Source organism: Lemur catta, chromosome 6, assembly GCF_020740605.2.
Source record: "Lemur catta isolate mLemCat1 chromosome 6, mLemCat1.pri, whole genome shotgun sequence".
Classification (NCBI taxonomy): Eukaryota; Metazoa; Chordata; class Mammalia; order Primates; family Lemuridae; genus Lemur; species Lemur catta.
The window spans coordinates 48,917,518-48,932,840 of NC_059133.1; the positions used below are offsets into that span (position 1 = coordinate 48,917,518).

Below are 15,323 nucleotides of genomic sequence, written 5' to 3' on the forward strand. Positions count from 1 at the left end.
TTTTATCTTAAGTGCATTGGAAATCACTGAAAGATTTTTAAAAGGGAAAGACGATTTGGTTTACATTTCATGAAGACCGCTGGGAATATCTCACAACATTAGTGGGAGGATCAAATACATGTGAAATGCTTAGTAAATCAAAAACTTACATAATGTTACTATGAGTACTTCAAAAAGGTCTAAATTATATGGTGCTAAATATTCTGAAGGCATCAAGAAAGACATCCGTATTGTGGTTGGGACAGAATAATTTTCAATGGCTCTGGAGAAGCTGTGGGCTTTTTAGTCAATATTAAGATAGTTTTCCAATGTAGCAAAGCTACTGTAAGAACTAAAAAGGCCAGATTTTGAGGAGAGCAGGAGGAATATAAGAATTTTGATAGTTGTTTGATGTTTTTATACACATTAGAAGCAAATCTAAGAAAGATATATAAGAACAAGTAAATGATTCAGAAATAGTCCCAGATATAACAGAGTTTAAAAAGCAGTATGGGAAAATCCCAATAGCAGGATTTAGGAAACCAGAGAGGCAGTAAATGCATAGTTCTGTTTGGTTTTTTTTGGATTGATACATGCTTATGCTGACAACTTTCAAATAAATGTTCCTGCTTAATTGCCTAATATTGATATAAATATAATCTTGTTTATTTTTTAAAAATCCTATCTTCCTCTGCAGAGTAGGCACAGAAACTCATTATTTTACGAGTAAGAAAATATACAAAATTCTTAGCCTAATCCAATGTAGCACACTTTATCTCAGAAAAATATTTACAACTATCTTGTATAAAAAAAAAATGCCATAAACAATTCTGGATGCTAATGCACTTTTATGATTAACTCCCTTAATAAATTAAATGTTTAAATTACATTTGAGTAATGATAGTATAAACGTATTTTTAACACTAAGGAGATACAGACAGTATCTACTATTTTAAACCATTATCAGCAAGGTATTTCATTGACTTTTTAAGTATCACAAACTAAAACTCAGAATTTCATTGTTTCAGTAAAACTTAACCAAAGAAAACTATGAAGTTCTTTCAAATAAACCAATGGCCTGGTTTACCTTCTCTTTATGGCTTAATTTTTAGATTTCAAGCATTTCTAACCTAATTTTCTGCTCTGCACATTAAATCCATCAGTTAGCAAGAACTAATTTTTATGACCTCTTTTAGATCTAAACTAAGACAAATAAGGAACTCAAGAACGAGGCCAAGTAATATGGTTTTTTAAACTATTCATTCAGAATACATGCACATAATCAATATCTTAAATATGTATGCCTCTCCATACTAAAGATATCCTGCAACCATATCTGACATGTAAATTTTGATAATCATATATGAAGCAAGAAGGAAACAATAATTAAAAATGTTTGACTTTCACTGTATAAATTTCCTGAGCTAACTTTTTATAACTTTTCTACATTGGAAGAACTGGGTTTGGCATTAAAATAATAAAAATAAATCAAAAACTAAGAAAAACTGGGACTTCCACAAAACAAAAAGTTCTCATAACCAACTTTATTTTTAAAAAAAATTCTGTATCATATGCAGGCATACATTAAAATCCTGAGAATAACAACAAGCATCTATGTACATACCATCAAACCATGTACCTAAAAAATATTACAAATACTAATGTAGTATTACTCCAGACCCCTTTCTTTGCATACCCTTATCCCGAATTTAGCATTTATCATTCCATGAATGCTTCCATACTTTCCTACATAAATGTATTTTCATAAAAAATATATATTATTTTGAATGTTTTTAAACATTATTTAAATAGTATGAAGTGACTATTTTTTCACTTGAAGGATTAATGAGGGTTTAGCCCCCTTTTAGAATGCCATGTCATTTCCGGTTGTTGTTCTACCTTTTCCATAGATACTGTAAATGTCTTTGTGATAATTACCACACTTACCTATGTTCTTAAGATAGTACACTGTGCTTTAGGGGCCTGAAGATAGGAGTGGGAGAGAGATCTGTAGGTTACCTGACACACAGCATTCACTATGTAAATACTACTATACCACATACCTCTAAGAAATACAGGGATAGGGGAGATTTCCAATGAGAGAAGATGAGACATGCTGCTCAAAAGAGTGTATCATTTGTGAGGACTAATGGAATATGGACACATATTTAAGAATATTTAGAAAACAACATTTCAAAATATTATAAACTAATAAATGAGAGAAGAGGGCCAAAACAAACTTGAAAAAGTTCTTGGAAGAAAATTTCCAGATTTCAAAATTTACTATACATCTGTATTAATTAAGACAGTGAGGTACTAGCATAAGGATAGACATCTATATCAATGGAAGAGAGTCTAGAAATAAACCTCACTTTTACAGTCAATTGATTTTCAAGTAGGGTGCCAAGACAATCCCACAGGGAAAGAACAGTCTTTTTGATAAATTGTGCTGTGACAACTGGATATCCATGTGCAAAAGAACGAAACTGGACTGGTTCCTCACACCAAATACACAAAAAATTAACTCCTTTGGATGACAGACCTAAATAAGATAGTTAAACCTATAAAACTTACAGAAGAAAATATAGAAGTAAATCTTCATGACGTGCAAGTTACACAAAAGCCTTCTTAGACATAATACCAAAAGCAAAAGTAACAACACACAAAAAATAGATACACTGAATTTATTAAAATAAAAAACTGTGCTTTAATGGACATCACCAAGAAAGTGAAAAGAAAACCCATGGAACGGGAGAAAATTTTGCAAACCACCTATTTGGTCAGGGACCTGTATCTAGAATATATGAACAACTCTTCCAACTCAATAATAAAAAGCAACCAAATTTTAAAAACAGAGAAAGGTGCAGGACATTCATAAGACATACAAATGGCCAATAAACAGATAAAAAGAGGCTCAAAACCATTAGCTATCAGGGAAATGCAAATCAAAACTACAATGATATCACTTCACATCCAATAAGATGGCTATAATGAAAAACACAATTAACAAGTTCTGACAAGAATGTGGAAAAAAATGGAGCCCCTTATACGCTGCTGGTGGCAATGTAAAATGGTGTCAGAGCTTTGGAAAATAGTCTAGTAGTTCCTCAAAAAGTTAATCATAGAGACCTAGCAATTCTACTTTTAAGTACAGACCTAAGAGAAATGAAAACTTGCACATGGATGTTCATAGCAAGATTATTCATGATAGTCAAAAACTGGAAACTCGAATGTCCATTAATTGATAAGTGGATAAATTGTGTTATATCTATACAATGGAATACCATAGTCATGCATCACATAATAACGCACTTTAAAGGCTACGTAAGTGTAAAGCATTTAAAATTGTGGCTGCCACTGATTAAGCATTCAGTAAATGTTCACTGATATGGTACTATCACCTGTGGACTACGGGCAAACCAATTAATTTCTCTCAGATTCTTCATCTATGAAAAAGAAATATACATATTTTGTCTTTATTTTGAGGATCAAATCTGATAGGGTATGTAGTCAACCTTTATCAGTTGTTCTCAACCTTTCCCTTATCTCTCTGTCAACATACCCAACAGTTTCAATTTACTTGCAGCAATAATCATGGCTTATTAATGAAATGATTCTCAAAGCGAGAGAAAGAAGAATCACTCTAAAATCACATAATAAAATAGATATAGTCAATAACAAAGATAGCAAAATTGATTGTTCTATTAGCAGTGATGCTGCTACAGGAACTATCACTTTTCAAGAAAACGCTACAGAGATATCAAGATGATTATGCCTGTACCTTCCACTGTCTTAATTTAAATGTTCGTTGACTTCAAAAGTTCATTAAAAGAGTTATTTCTGAAAAAAATAAGTTGGTAAACATAGAATATAAAATTGCAAACATTCATATTTGTGTTTTCTATGCTGGACTATTCCTATGGCTTAAGAGAGCTTTATGTGTTTGTGGCTTACCGTAAACCAATACTGAACTTTTAAAATATTGGACAAAGCACTAAAAAGAAATATCCTATAAGATCTTACTACCTGCTTGATGTGTTATTTCTGCAAAACTATTTGAAAAGGGGCCATACTGCCTCCAATAAAAGCTTATGATTAAACAATTACAATTCAAAAGCTCAATAGTAAATGATCCCAGATTCTTATGCTTGATTGTACTCTTGGATCAAAATGACATTTGTTCTGTGCATTCAATTATTCATCTATAAATCTTTAAACATGTTTTAATTTCCAGAAGCAAGATGTTAAGGTTGTCTACATATTATATCATATCTAAACTGAACAGTCACAAGAGACAAGTGTGGGATAAAATGGTAGAATTCTGCTACTAAATATAAAATAGATTCCATTTAAAAAGAAAAAAAGCTTCCCCCTCCCTTTTAAAGTGAAACCATCTTTTAAAATGAATCTTTAAAATAAGAGGCAGTATGGTACTAAGATTTAAGGGCATTAACTAAAGAACCCAGACTACTTGGGTTCAAATTCCAGAAACACCACTGTGTAAACACCTCCCTGAGTCCAGGATTCCCATTTTGTCAAATGTGAATAATAAGCACCAGTACCTTCAATTGTGGTGATGAATAAGTAAGTAAGTCAATATGCACTTAGAACAGTACCTGGCACATACTGTTTTCAAGTGTAACATTATAGGTCATGGCATGACAAACTTTTTTCTTATTATACTATGTGCAAGCAAAATTAATAACTGTCACAAGACCATTTTGCAGATGGATCATTTATTTAACACCTTGTATGTGCTAATGGAAAAATGGTATAATTTAGAAAAAATAAAGCCTAAATTTCACTAAACAGATATACGAAATCATTGACTGGCTCTGGATCTTCTTGGTGCACGTTAATCCTGGATTCATTAACAATTTAGAAGTGATTGAAAATTTACAAAAAAGGCTTAAGAAAACTTACTTTTTAAGCAATTAAAATGTAAAAAATATGCTTTCATGTCACCATTTTCGTCACCAATTTGCCAACATTAAAAAAGCTTTCTCTTTTGGTTTCATTTCCTATAAATGATGTAACATATACCCTATTCTGGTAGTAAACACCCTGGCACAACTAAAATTAATTTTAACAATAATAATAATGTGAAACTTTCTTTAGTATGTATGTATTAAACAATTTGGAATTCATGTTGATTAATAGTGTCCCTTTACATTATTAACTGATTTGTGATTATAAGACGGTTATTTACTGTTAGTGTCAAAGTTGCACAAAGATAAGGGACCAAACAAAATAAAACCTCAAAGATTTCTAAGTAAAAGTAAAAATGGAAGGAAAGCTCTAAAAACTGAAACCAATGTCTCTTGCCTAGAACTTCATTGATCTGATTCTTCAGCAACTTAGTGAAATGAAAATGTCATCACAGACATTTTAAATGACTCTAAACACAAACTAGTTACTCTTGAAGTTACCTTAAACCCACTAGAGTTATTAGAGTTTATACAAAAATGAAATGCATTATTTTGCTAAATTGTAAAATTAGCTGGATATTATTACCAAACATAATCATATATAAAAACTACTGAAAATGACTGGTAGATAAAAAGTGGTTAATAAAAATGGAGAAAATGAAGCAGTGATTTGGATGATTTCTAGTTATCTGTTTATTTACTTGTAATAGGTCTATTTTAAAAGAAATCCCCAAAGAGAACATTCCACAGCCCATAATTTTCTTTGTAATTCATTCATTTAACTACCATTCCTTAAATAGGTTCCTAAAATACATGTAATGTATTTTGAGCAAATTTTCTTTTTGTTTCATCAGAAGAAACCACCATATATCTAAAAGTTGTCTTTAATTCATCATAAGCTAAACAATTCTAGTTCATTTATCCATTTTCTATAGCTCCTAACTTCTAACTTACTCTTGTTCATGGTTTTCTAAATATCTTACTGGAATTGAAACAAAGATCAACAAGTATCATTATGAGACTACTGCTTTACTCCTTATTCAGAACAATGTTACTTTCCTATCTCACCTTTTTAAGAGGTACAACTAACTCTCTTGCATCAACTTTTACTTCTCAGCATAAAGTCTAGTACCAAGTGTATCATAAAGTATGTTTCTCTTCATCTCAGACTTGTATAACTTCTTCTCATCTCTGAAAAACCAGTTTGTAGAGAAAAAAAATCATTCAGTGCTTACAGAGGATAACTGTAGTATTCATAGAGAATAAAATAAATCTTTATACTTGCCTAAGTATTAGAGTTAGCTAACTGAGTTATTAATACTATGAGACAGTCTTTACCTGCAAAGTGCTCAAGAGCTAATTAGTGAAATTTATTCATTTTAATGCATTTTCACTACAACTTCAAACATCTGTATTAAACTTTCATACAAACTTATGGTAAACCCACCATTTTTTCTCAGTAGCCCAATCAGTCTTTCTGAGATGGTTACATACTTATGCCAAGACAATGTTCCATTTGCGTATGGCTGGTTTCAGCTATAAAATAACAGACAGGATTTGCCCAAATACCCCAAAGAGACTAACCCAAAGATTAAAAACTAACAACAATTTAGAAGTGATTGAAAAATTTACAAAAAACACTTAAATTAAGAAAACTTGCTTTTTTAGATTTTTAAGCAACTAAAATGTAAAAAAATACACATTAATGTCACTATTCCTGTCCTTATTTTCGCCAATTTGCCAACATTAAAGAAAGCTCTCCCTTTTGGTTTCATTTCCTAAAAATGATGTAATATTAACAAAAGAAAACTTTCTAGTTAGTTTCAAAAACATAAGCCTAATAACTAAATTATTACGTATTCCTATCAGTTTTGTACTCACAAGTTCATCATCAAATTTATACTTATCAAATTATTTTCCTTCAAACTCTGAACCAAACTTTTGCTTTACACTATTTCTTTTTGCTTTTTTGACAGGTTTCAACCTGCTAATTTGCAAATAAACTGGTTCACTTGTAAATCAGACTGGTTTCTGCAAATCTCAGTAGCATATTGTTCCTGTAAGTTTTTTCCTTTAAATAAAAGAAGCAATGCATGTGGGGATAAAACTTGTACATTCTGTTGTTATCTAAATATCTGGCCCTCAGTTTCCTTTTCTTTAAAATGAAAGCATTCAAATGACTCAAATTTATGAACCTCCTGTATTTGGTCTTCAAAACATCTCTATAAAATTATCTAGAGTAACTTTGGTAAAAAGCAAAAATATATTCACTTGAAAAATACCAAACCATAAAAAAAGTTTAATGCCCATAATACACATATTATTCCTATCATCCTGTAATGTCAACAAAACTCACTATACCAAAAACATGACAACATTAAAGAGAGACAATAATATCCACACTTTAACTTATGGATTTCTATTTTATAGAAATCTGAATTTATCTTTTTATGAGGTGGTAATAGGAAGGTAAATTAAAAATTTTTAAATGTTTTCTAACTTACAATAGGGAGTAGGGTTTGGTTTCATCTTTAAAAATCTACAGGCCAAGTTAAACATAGGTGTCCTACGAAATGTCCAATTTCCCCACAGTAACAAACATTTTAGGAACATTCCAATATGAACAACGATTATTAAGTAATGTGAAGGTCCCATTTTTACTGTAAAGCCACAAATATTTATTTATACCCTTAAGGATCTTTATCATAGAAACACAGTACTTAGCCTAACAAAGTAGGAAAAAAGTGCTAAGACTTAGATCAAGGTACTTAAATAAAATCCCAAGTCTGCCACCTATTAGCTTACTTGAAAATGATCACAATATCACAGCATTTTGTCAGGAGTAAATGATGGGGATAAGAAAGTAAAATGAAAGCATTGAAATGACTCAAATTTATGTACCTCCTGTATATGGTGCTTAAAATATATCTATAAAATTATTTGCAGTAACTTTGTTAAAAAGCAAAAATAAACTCATTGGAAAAATAACAAACTTTAAAAAGTTTAATGCCCATAATACACACATTGCTCCTATCACCCTGCAATGTCAACAAAACTCAGTACACCAAAAACATGACAACGTTAAAGAGAATATCCATATTTTAACTTATGGATTTCTATTTTATGGAAATCTGCATTTATCTTTTATCGTACATAAAAACGTAATATCTTATAAATATAACATCCTTAAAATATTTAATTGGATCAAGATAAAACTCCTATAATAAAATTATTATTGTCCACTTTATAGATGACGATACTGAGGTGCAATGATTTAAATTAAATTAACTTTCTTCAAAATCATACTGCATATACTCCTTCCACTAAGTCACACTGGAGTACATTAAAAAAAAACTCTGTAAATTATACACCACTGTTATGCTAGCAGTAGGAAGTGAAAATAATTTTTAAAATAATAAAGAGACACGCTATTCTTCCCAAAAAACAGCATTTTCTTTTTATGTTATATATTCACATATTTAAGTTATTCTGGATGCCCCTTGATATGGCTGACAAGTATGAAAATATCCACATACTTCCTTCAGTATTTTAGGCGTATATCCTTTGGTATTTTACAAGTTTGAATATTAGCAAGTTACTAAAGCCTCAAGCGGACTTATCTACTTTTTGCAGGCCTACGTTATCCTTCAAACAGAAGGGAAGGGCTGCACTTTTAACAGAAATGCTGCTGGCTTCTATCAAGTCACCACTAAAGCACAAGACCACGTGGTATCTCTCATAAGCCTAAGATTCCCTACTCCTCTCCCTCCTTTTGACAAGGAACTGGAAACTGGGGTTTCTTTCTCCCATGCGGAGCCCTGACACATGCCACCTGTGTAGTACAGACCGCAAACATTCTACAGCCTGCCTTCCGGAAGACCACAAGAATCTGAATAAATACGGAACTTGGATGCCGACAATTCCGGGAAAGGAAATGACTGAAGTAAAGCCGGTGAGATCGTAACAAGCTGCGGGACAGGGACCTGTCAAAACAGTCTAAGACTCACGCCGAACGACTACAGCCTACCATTCAGGAAGGCCCGAGGTGGGAGCGGCACTACGGGAGGAAGGCGGACGAAGAGAATCGCACGAGTCAGAGCCGCCGCCGGCGCTCCCCGCATACCTCTCAGCATGCCTCGGCAAGCCACGAACCCCGGCCCTCATCTCGGGTCCAACCTTTGCCCTAACGTTTAGGGAGCGGCCAAAATGCTGCCGCCCAGGCGGCCGCCGCCGGACCTGCTCGCACCTGTCACCAGGGAAAAGACACAAGCCCGCAGTTCCCGCCCAGTCCCCCACCATCCTCTAGCAATCGCGGCCACTTCAACCCTCTTCCCTCACCAGGTGTCTCCTTTCCGGAGCGAGGTTTTGAGCAGCGTTGCGATGTCAGCCCGCTGGGTGTCCAGATCCGCCGCTCCGCCTTCCGCCATCTTCTTCCACTAGCGGTAGCGGAGGCGGCAGCGACGGCGGCGGCACGCCCCAGAGCATTGTGGGAATGGCGTCCCACGGCCCCTCCCAGTCGGCAGGTCGAAACCAAAAGAGACGTAAGTTGCAGGGGTGGTGTCTCGGGACGAGAGGCGGCCCCGGGGGCGAACTGGGTGCGCGACCGTAGTCTGCTGCCCCCCATCGGTTCCCGCCCGTCCAGCATCTCGCCGTGGCCGCCTCCGGGCCGGGACCGTCAGGCTTTAACTCTCCTCGCCACGGGCTCGGGCGCTCTGTCGCTTGAGCGATGCCACCGCCCCGTCCGTTCTTCCTCAACTTTGCCTTTCGCTCCCTTTTTCCCACAGACGCCGAAAACCCTTATTTGCGCATTCACTCACGCTTGAGGGTGGGGTGTGGCGGGGGGCGTGGGGACGGCTAAGCTATGGCAGAAAATTCAGCGGCTCAGCGACTCTGGGCTTTTCGTTGCGAGTCGCAGAGCCCAAGCTCGGCTGGCACAAAGAACGATCCGAAAGCGAACGCTTGGCCGCAGTGCCCTTCCTGGGTTCCGTCCAGCGCTCATACTTCTGCTGTAGGTGGGGACCTTTTACAGTCTCTTTGTGACGCCTCCCCAGGCACACCCAGACCGCTGAGCCGCAGTGAAAAACATGTCCCGGTTCCTCGATGAACAGGGAGTAAAATGTGGACAGTGTTGAATAATGCTGGATACTGAAGGGGAAGAAAACGTGCGAGAAACACTTGTCCTCTTTATAAGAGACTTAGCCTCATCTTCCCATGGTGCCGTACACCTGAAATGAAACTAGATAATACCACCTTTATTTGAAGTCAACAATTATATTACAAATGAGAAAATCGAGTCTCTTAAAAATCAGATGCCAAGGTCACGCAGTCAGCAAGTGGAGAGGCAGGTTCAAAAGCCCACGTGCTATATACACTATAGCACGTTCACCACCCCTTCTTAGGAAAACCTGAACTAAAATGTAAGCTCCATAAGAACTGGAACTGGATTCATCTTTTTTTTTTTTTTAAACCCTTGTACACCTGGCGTCTAGCACAGTGCTGCCTGACAAGTAAAAGCCACCTAAATATTTGTTTAATGAATGAATTGTAGCACAATTGCTTAAGTATTTCCAAGGATGAAGATGTCCAGAGATTTGACTGTAAGATAATATAATGATGTAAAAAAGTCTAAAAGATGGATAAGAATCCCCACATAATTTCTCTTATTTCCTCATTTTTAATGCCTACCCTAACTTATTTGGTGGGAGTGCAGTTAAGATGGGTGTAGTTACGCTAATAGGAAGTGCTGAATCCTTCCAAGTAAAAGCAGTGTATATTGGCATTATGATTTGTGTATATCAGCATTATGATTGCTTGTTTCTATGTAATAATACTATTTTGCATTATCACATCAACCTTGATTTGACAGTTTTAAAACAATTTCCAGTTGCTGCTATTTCTTGTAATACTTGGATTTTTTTCCTGACAGGTTAAAAGATTAGAGTTTCTCAAACCATGGGTACCCTCAAAGGGCTCACATTTTTTCCCTTTTCCACCCACTCTCTGAAAGAGCACAAAGTAATTTTCCAAAGAGAGGCAAGCATGATACGGAAAAAATATGCTGGAGCTATAAGAACATGAATTCAATCCTCACTTCAACCTCTAGCTGCAAAGGACTTACTTAGCCTTTAGTTTAGTCATAAAATTGAGCACAATAATATCTACCTTAAAGAAGTTTTATGAAGATTAAATGAAACAGTAGGTGTTTATTGCCTAGGACATGATAGCCAATCAATAAACACTAATATTGTTTACTGATGATAGGGTGAATTGCACAGTATGTGAATTATAGTTCAATAAAGCTGTTGAAAAAAAGTGTTAGAGTCTTTGAAGGCAAAACTGTGCCCTCTATCATTTTATAAACATAACATAACCAATACTTCAATACTTCATTAATAGTTTGTTGTCCAGTTTCCCTTCAAAGAAAATGCATTTTTGAAGTGTTGAAGTCTATAACCATACAGCAAAGTAAAATAATCTTTTCTTCACTGTACCATGTTCAAGGCAGTGAGTTAACTGGATATAGATGTGTAAATTCAATGTCAATTTGAATTATACATCAGATTTATGAGTTCATTTTATGGTCCTAACTAGTTGCCATCAGAGTCAGAAAAGAAATAATTGTTATAGTATTTTATTTGAATCTATAGAAGAGGAATTGAGGCAAGTAAGTAGCAGAACCAAAATTTGGAACCAGGAAGTCTGGCTGCAAAATCTAGAAGGTTTGGGTAAATTTCTATTTTTTACTGATCTTTATGATTTTGTTTATAGCAATCAACTTTTTAGTGACCTCAGTTTATCAATTTATGGAAATTATGCATATGTTACTGATGCTTTCTCACTTATAAAGAGAAATAAAATATTATTCATAAATACTAAATAGGTTAGGGTCCACATGCCTACAGAATAAGTAAATAAATTGATGAAAGAAGCTATTTCACCTTGAATCACAGATAATTGAGTATAAATCAGGGGTTACATCTGCTTATTTAGAATGAGTGTTTTCACCAATGTTTTCCTTAGTTAACTGTTTGTGAATGTACTATTTGCTTAGTGATTATTACCTTCTCAGAACCTCTATACCTTTCTTGTCCATTTAAAACTTAATTTAGAGAGATTGGAATACGGAAAAAGAGCACGCTGAGTATTTTAGGAATTAGGCTCAATATGAGCAATGTGGACCTTATGTAAAGTTAGAATTGGTTTTGAAATTAGAGATACTCTAGGAAGGATTCCTTGACCTTCTAGTAATTCCCCCCTCTGCTCACTGATGTTTAAACAATCCCTTTAAGGTTCTTGTACTCAACAATTAAAAGATGGGACTTCAAGTATAAATACTCCAGGAGAGAGTAAGGCTTTAAAAAAAGGTATCAAAGAGGGCCAGTTTTCAGCCTGGGGTGAACCAGAGAAAGAAGAAAAATCATTGAGTTTTTAATAGAGGTGAACGGAGGAAAGTACAAAGGAGAATTCCAAGATAAGCTTTGCCTACTTCACAATTTTGTATGGGGCTGCCTACATGAGCTAAGTGAGCCCAAGGGAAAATCTGCCTAAAGTCTAAGTGGATTTTTGCAAATCACATGTATATATACAGAATCAGCACATCCCCTAAAAGAACAATGTTTGATAACCTGGCTGTCTTTATTTCTTGCCTCTTCCTATCTTTAATCTTCAGGAACCACTGTCTCAGTTTTTCCTTCTCCCCTGCCCTTCCTCTGCAGTTTTCCCTCTGATAACCCCACCGCTTCCTCATTCTTACTCATCTCTCTAAACCCTTCATTCTTTTCTCTTATGTAATTTTATAATTCCCTTATCCCTTTACCAGCTCTATGAACAGCTAAAAGGCAGTGGAAAGGCGGGGGAGTAGTGCAAACACCAAAATAGCATGTAGTAAAGTGCTTAATCTGTTAATGATATTTTGAAACTTGGGATATGAATAAAAATTGTAAGTGCCACGATGAAATTTTTAAAGCTTAAAAAAAAACACAGGGGCTCCTTATTTCAGAAAAATGTTAGGTTCTGATAAAGAGAATGAAAAAGTAGTGAAATGAATATAGTGCCTCTTACGAAGAGCCAGTATACTTGGATTTTGACTCTGGCTCAGCGCCACTACTAGCTGGGTAACCTTGGCCAAGTTATTTAATCTCTGTGAACATTCGTTTTCTCATTACAAAATAAGGTGATTAGACTTCAGGGGCCAAAACTCAAATTCTTGCAGGGGTTCGATAAAGCTAACATGAATGGGTGAAGCAAATCTTTTGTAAGATAGTAGGGAGTTGTGAGGATGTTATTGAACTATCTGCCTCAAGTAAACATTTAAATTTTTAAAAATTAGGAAAAAAAAAAGCTACATATCCTGCCCCATAGGATCTGGAAAGTTTAATTTTAGTATGGGCATAAAGTCTACCAATTGATTAATCTGGGTTCCTATTTGTATCCTCTTTTTGAGAAGCACATACAACATGCTATAAAAGCTGACACTACCATGAAGGTTTGTATAAGTCTGTCCTATAGAAGCTTCTCACTAAATGGTGATAGAACTAAATTGATTTGGATCAGTAAACAAATCAAGTAGTCTAATAGGTCTAGAATTATAGCAAAAGAAATCCTTAATAGGCATAATTATATGGGTCTTATATATTTAAAAATTAAATGTATGTATATGGTAAGAAACTTCCAAGATAGAGATGATTTGTCTCATTCAACCAAGAGTGATATAGATCAAAGTTAATAGTAGGAAAAAATCTGCCTGTTTTACATTTCCTTTATTTGTTATTTACATTTATTTACAGATTTCAAGGTTGATAAAGAGCTAGTACATGAAATGTTTAAGCAGCCTTTGAGTCCTTTCACAAGCCTCATAATGATGGAATTTGAAAGCTAAATATCACTTCAAATATGCTGATCTTTTCTTTTAAATGGATAATTTAAATAAAATATTGATCTTAACATTTTATACTTGATAATTTTTATTTTAAATCAGTTTCATCCAAAAGCTTAAAAAATGTTTTCTTTTATGCCCATGGATCTTGAAAATCTGCACAACCAAAGTGAAGTAGAGAGTTGTGCAATGTGATTCTGCAGCTATAGAGATTCATAGGAATTAACTTTGTTTTCTCCCAAGAGAGGACTGAATTATTATGATTTTCTGTTTGGGAAATCCCTCTCTTCATTTTGGCTGAGACAGAAAAAAAAGATTTAAACTGCTTACAAAGACTTTTAGAACAATATAATAGCAGATCTTATGTTCCAGAACTGATAGAAACATTAAATTTGGCATTCTTTGTGATGTTGTCTTCCTGGTATCTCTAAGCAACAGGATACTACAGACCACACAGTCGGTTTAGGTAAAATTAGGAGACACCAACAATGAAGAAAAAACAAGTTTAGAGATTTTATAAAAATATTGTTGGTAGCCAGTGTGCTTCTGTCTAGGCCCTCTTGAACTATTTCAATTATGCATTTCTAAAATTATTAATGGCCTGAGCTGCAACATAAACATTGGACATGATTTCTACAGCATGAGAGATTTATGAGGTGTGCAGGAAATAATAGTACACACTTACAGATAATTTATTTAATGGTAATGGAGATTTATTAGGATATAATAGCAAAATTTTACATTTTAGAGTCAGAAAGACCTATATCTGGAATGCCTCATTCTGCTACTACTAGTTCTGTGATACTGGAAACTAGTTTCCTCATCTGTAAAAAGGTGATGATAGACTTATTTTATATGATTCATTCAAAAATGAATGAAATAATAAATGCAAAACTCATAATGGAGCTCAACATACAGTAGCAATTATTATTTACAAAATATTTGTCCAGTTTAGACCATGTCAGCTACTAAATTTTAATTTCTAAGCAAATTCATTAAGATCACAAAGATGCTATGCAATAGTATAAACAGTTATGTTAAAATTAGTAGTGCCCCATGTCAAAGAAACGCAGTTACTAAAGGAGTTGAGAAGGTAATACTAAAAGCAATATTAAAAGTTGATCTTTATTCAAAGTCTTTTCTGTGAAGGTATTCTTAGGGATAAAATAATGTACTGGGAAGCTGATAGTAGAATATAATACAAAAATATTTTTATACATTTATGGATGTTCTCTAATTATAAACATAACAGATCAAAAACATGTTTTAGAATCATCTTACCTGTGGACTGACAGGCTTGGAAGGCAGAATAGTGGCTCCCAAAGATGTTGATGTCCTAATCCCAGAACCTGTAAATATGTTACCCTGCATGGCAAAAGGGACTTTGCAGATGTGATTAAGGTTAAGGACCTTGATGTGGGGAGATTATCTAGTTGGATTGTCTAGTTGGCTCCAATCTAATCACATGAATCCCTAAAAGTAGAGGAACTTTCCCTGGCTCTGGTTGGAGAGTGATGTGACTACTCTACTAAAGCCTCCAG

The 15,323-nt window shown here is 34.6% G+C and overlaps 1 protein-coding gene across 4 annotated transcripts in view; it reads right to left on the bottom strand.

The window, feature by feature from the left end:
• USP15 (ubiquitin specific peptidase 15) overlaps positions 1-9,404 on the bottom strand; it is a 128,737-nt gene extending 119,333 nt beyond the window's left edge. For all 4 annotated transcript variants that reach the window (XR_006735766.1, XM_045553459.1, XM_045553458.1 and 1 more), the window contains exon 1: positions 9,246-9,404. Coding sequence is in view for 3 of the 4 variants with exons in the window: in XM_045553459.1 (XP_045409415.1) it covers positions 9,246-9,334 (89 nt within the window). In the remaining variant the exon portion in view is untranslated. The remainder of the gene's footprint in view (positions 1-9,245) is intronic.
• Positions 9,405-15,323: the final 5,919 nt, after the last annotated feature.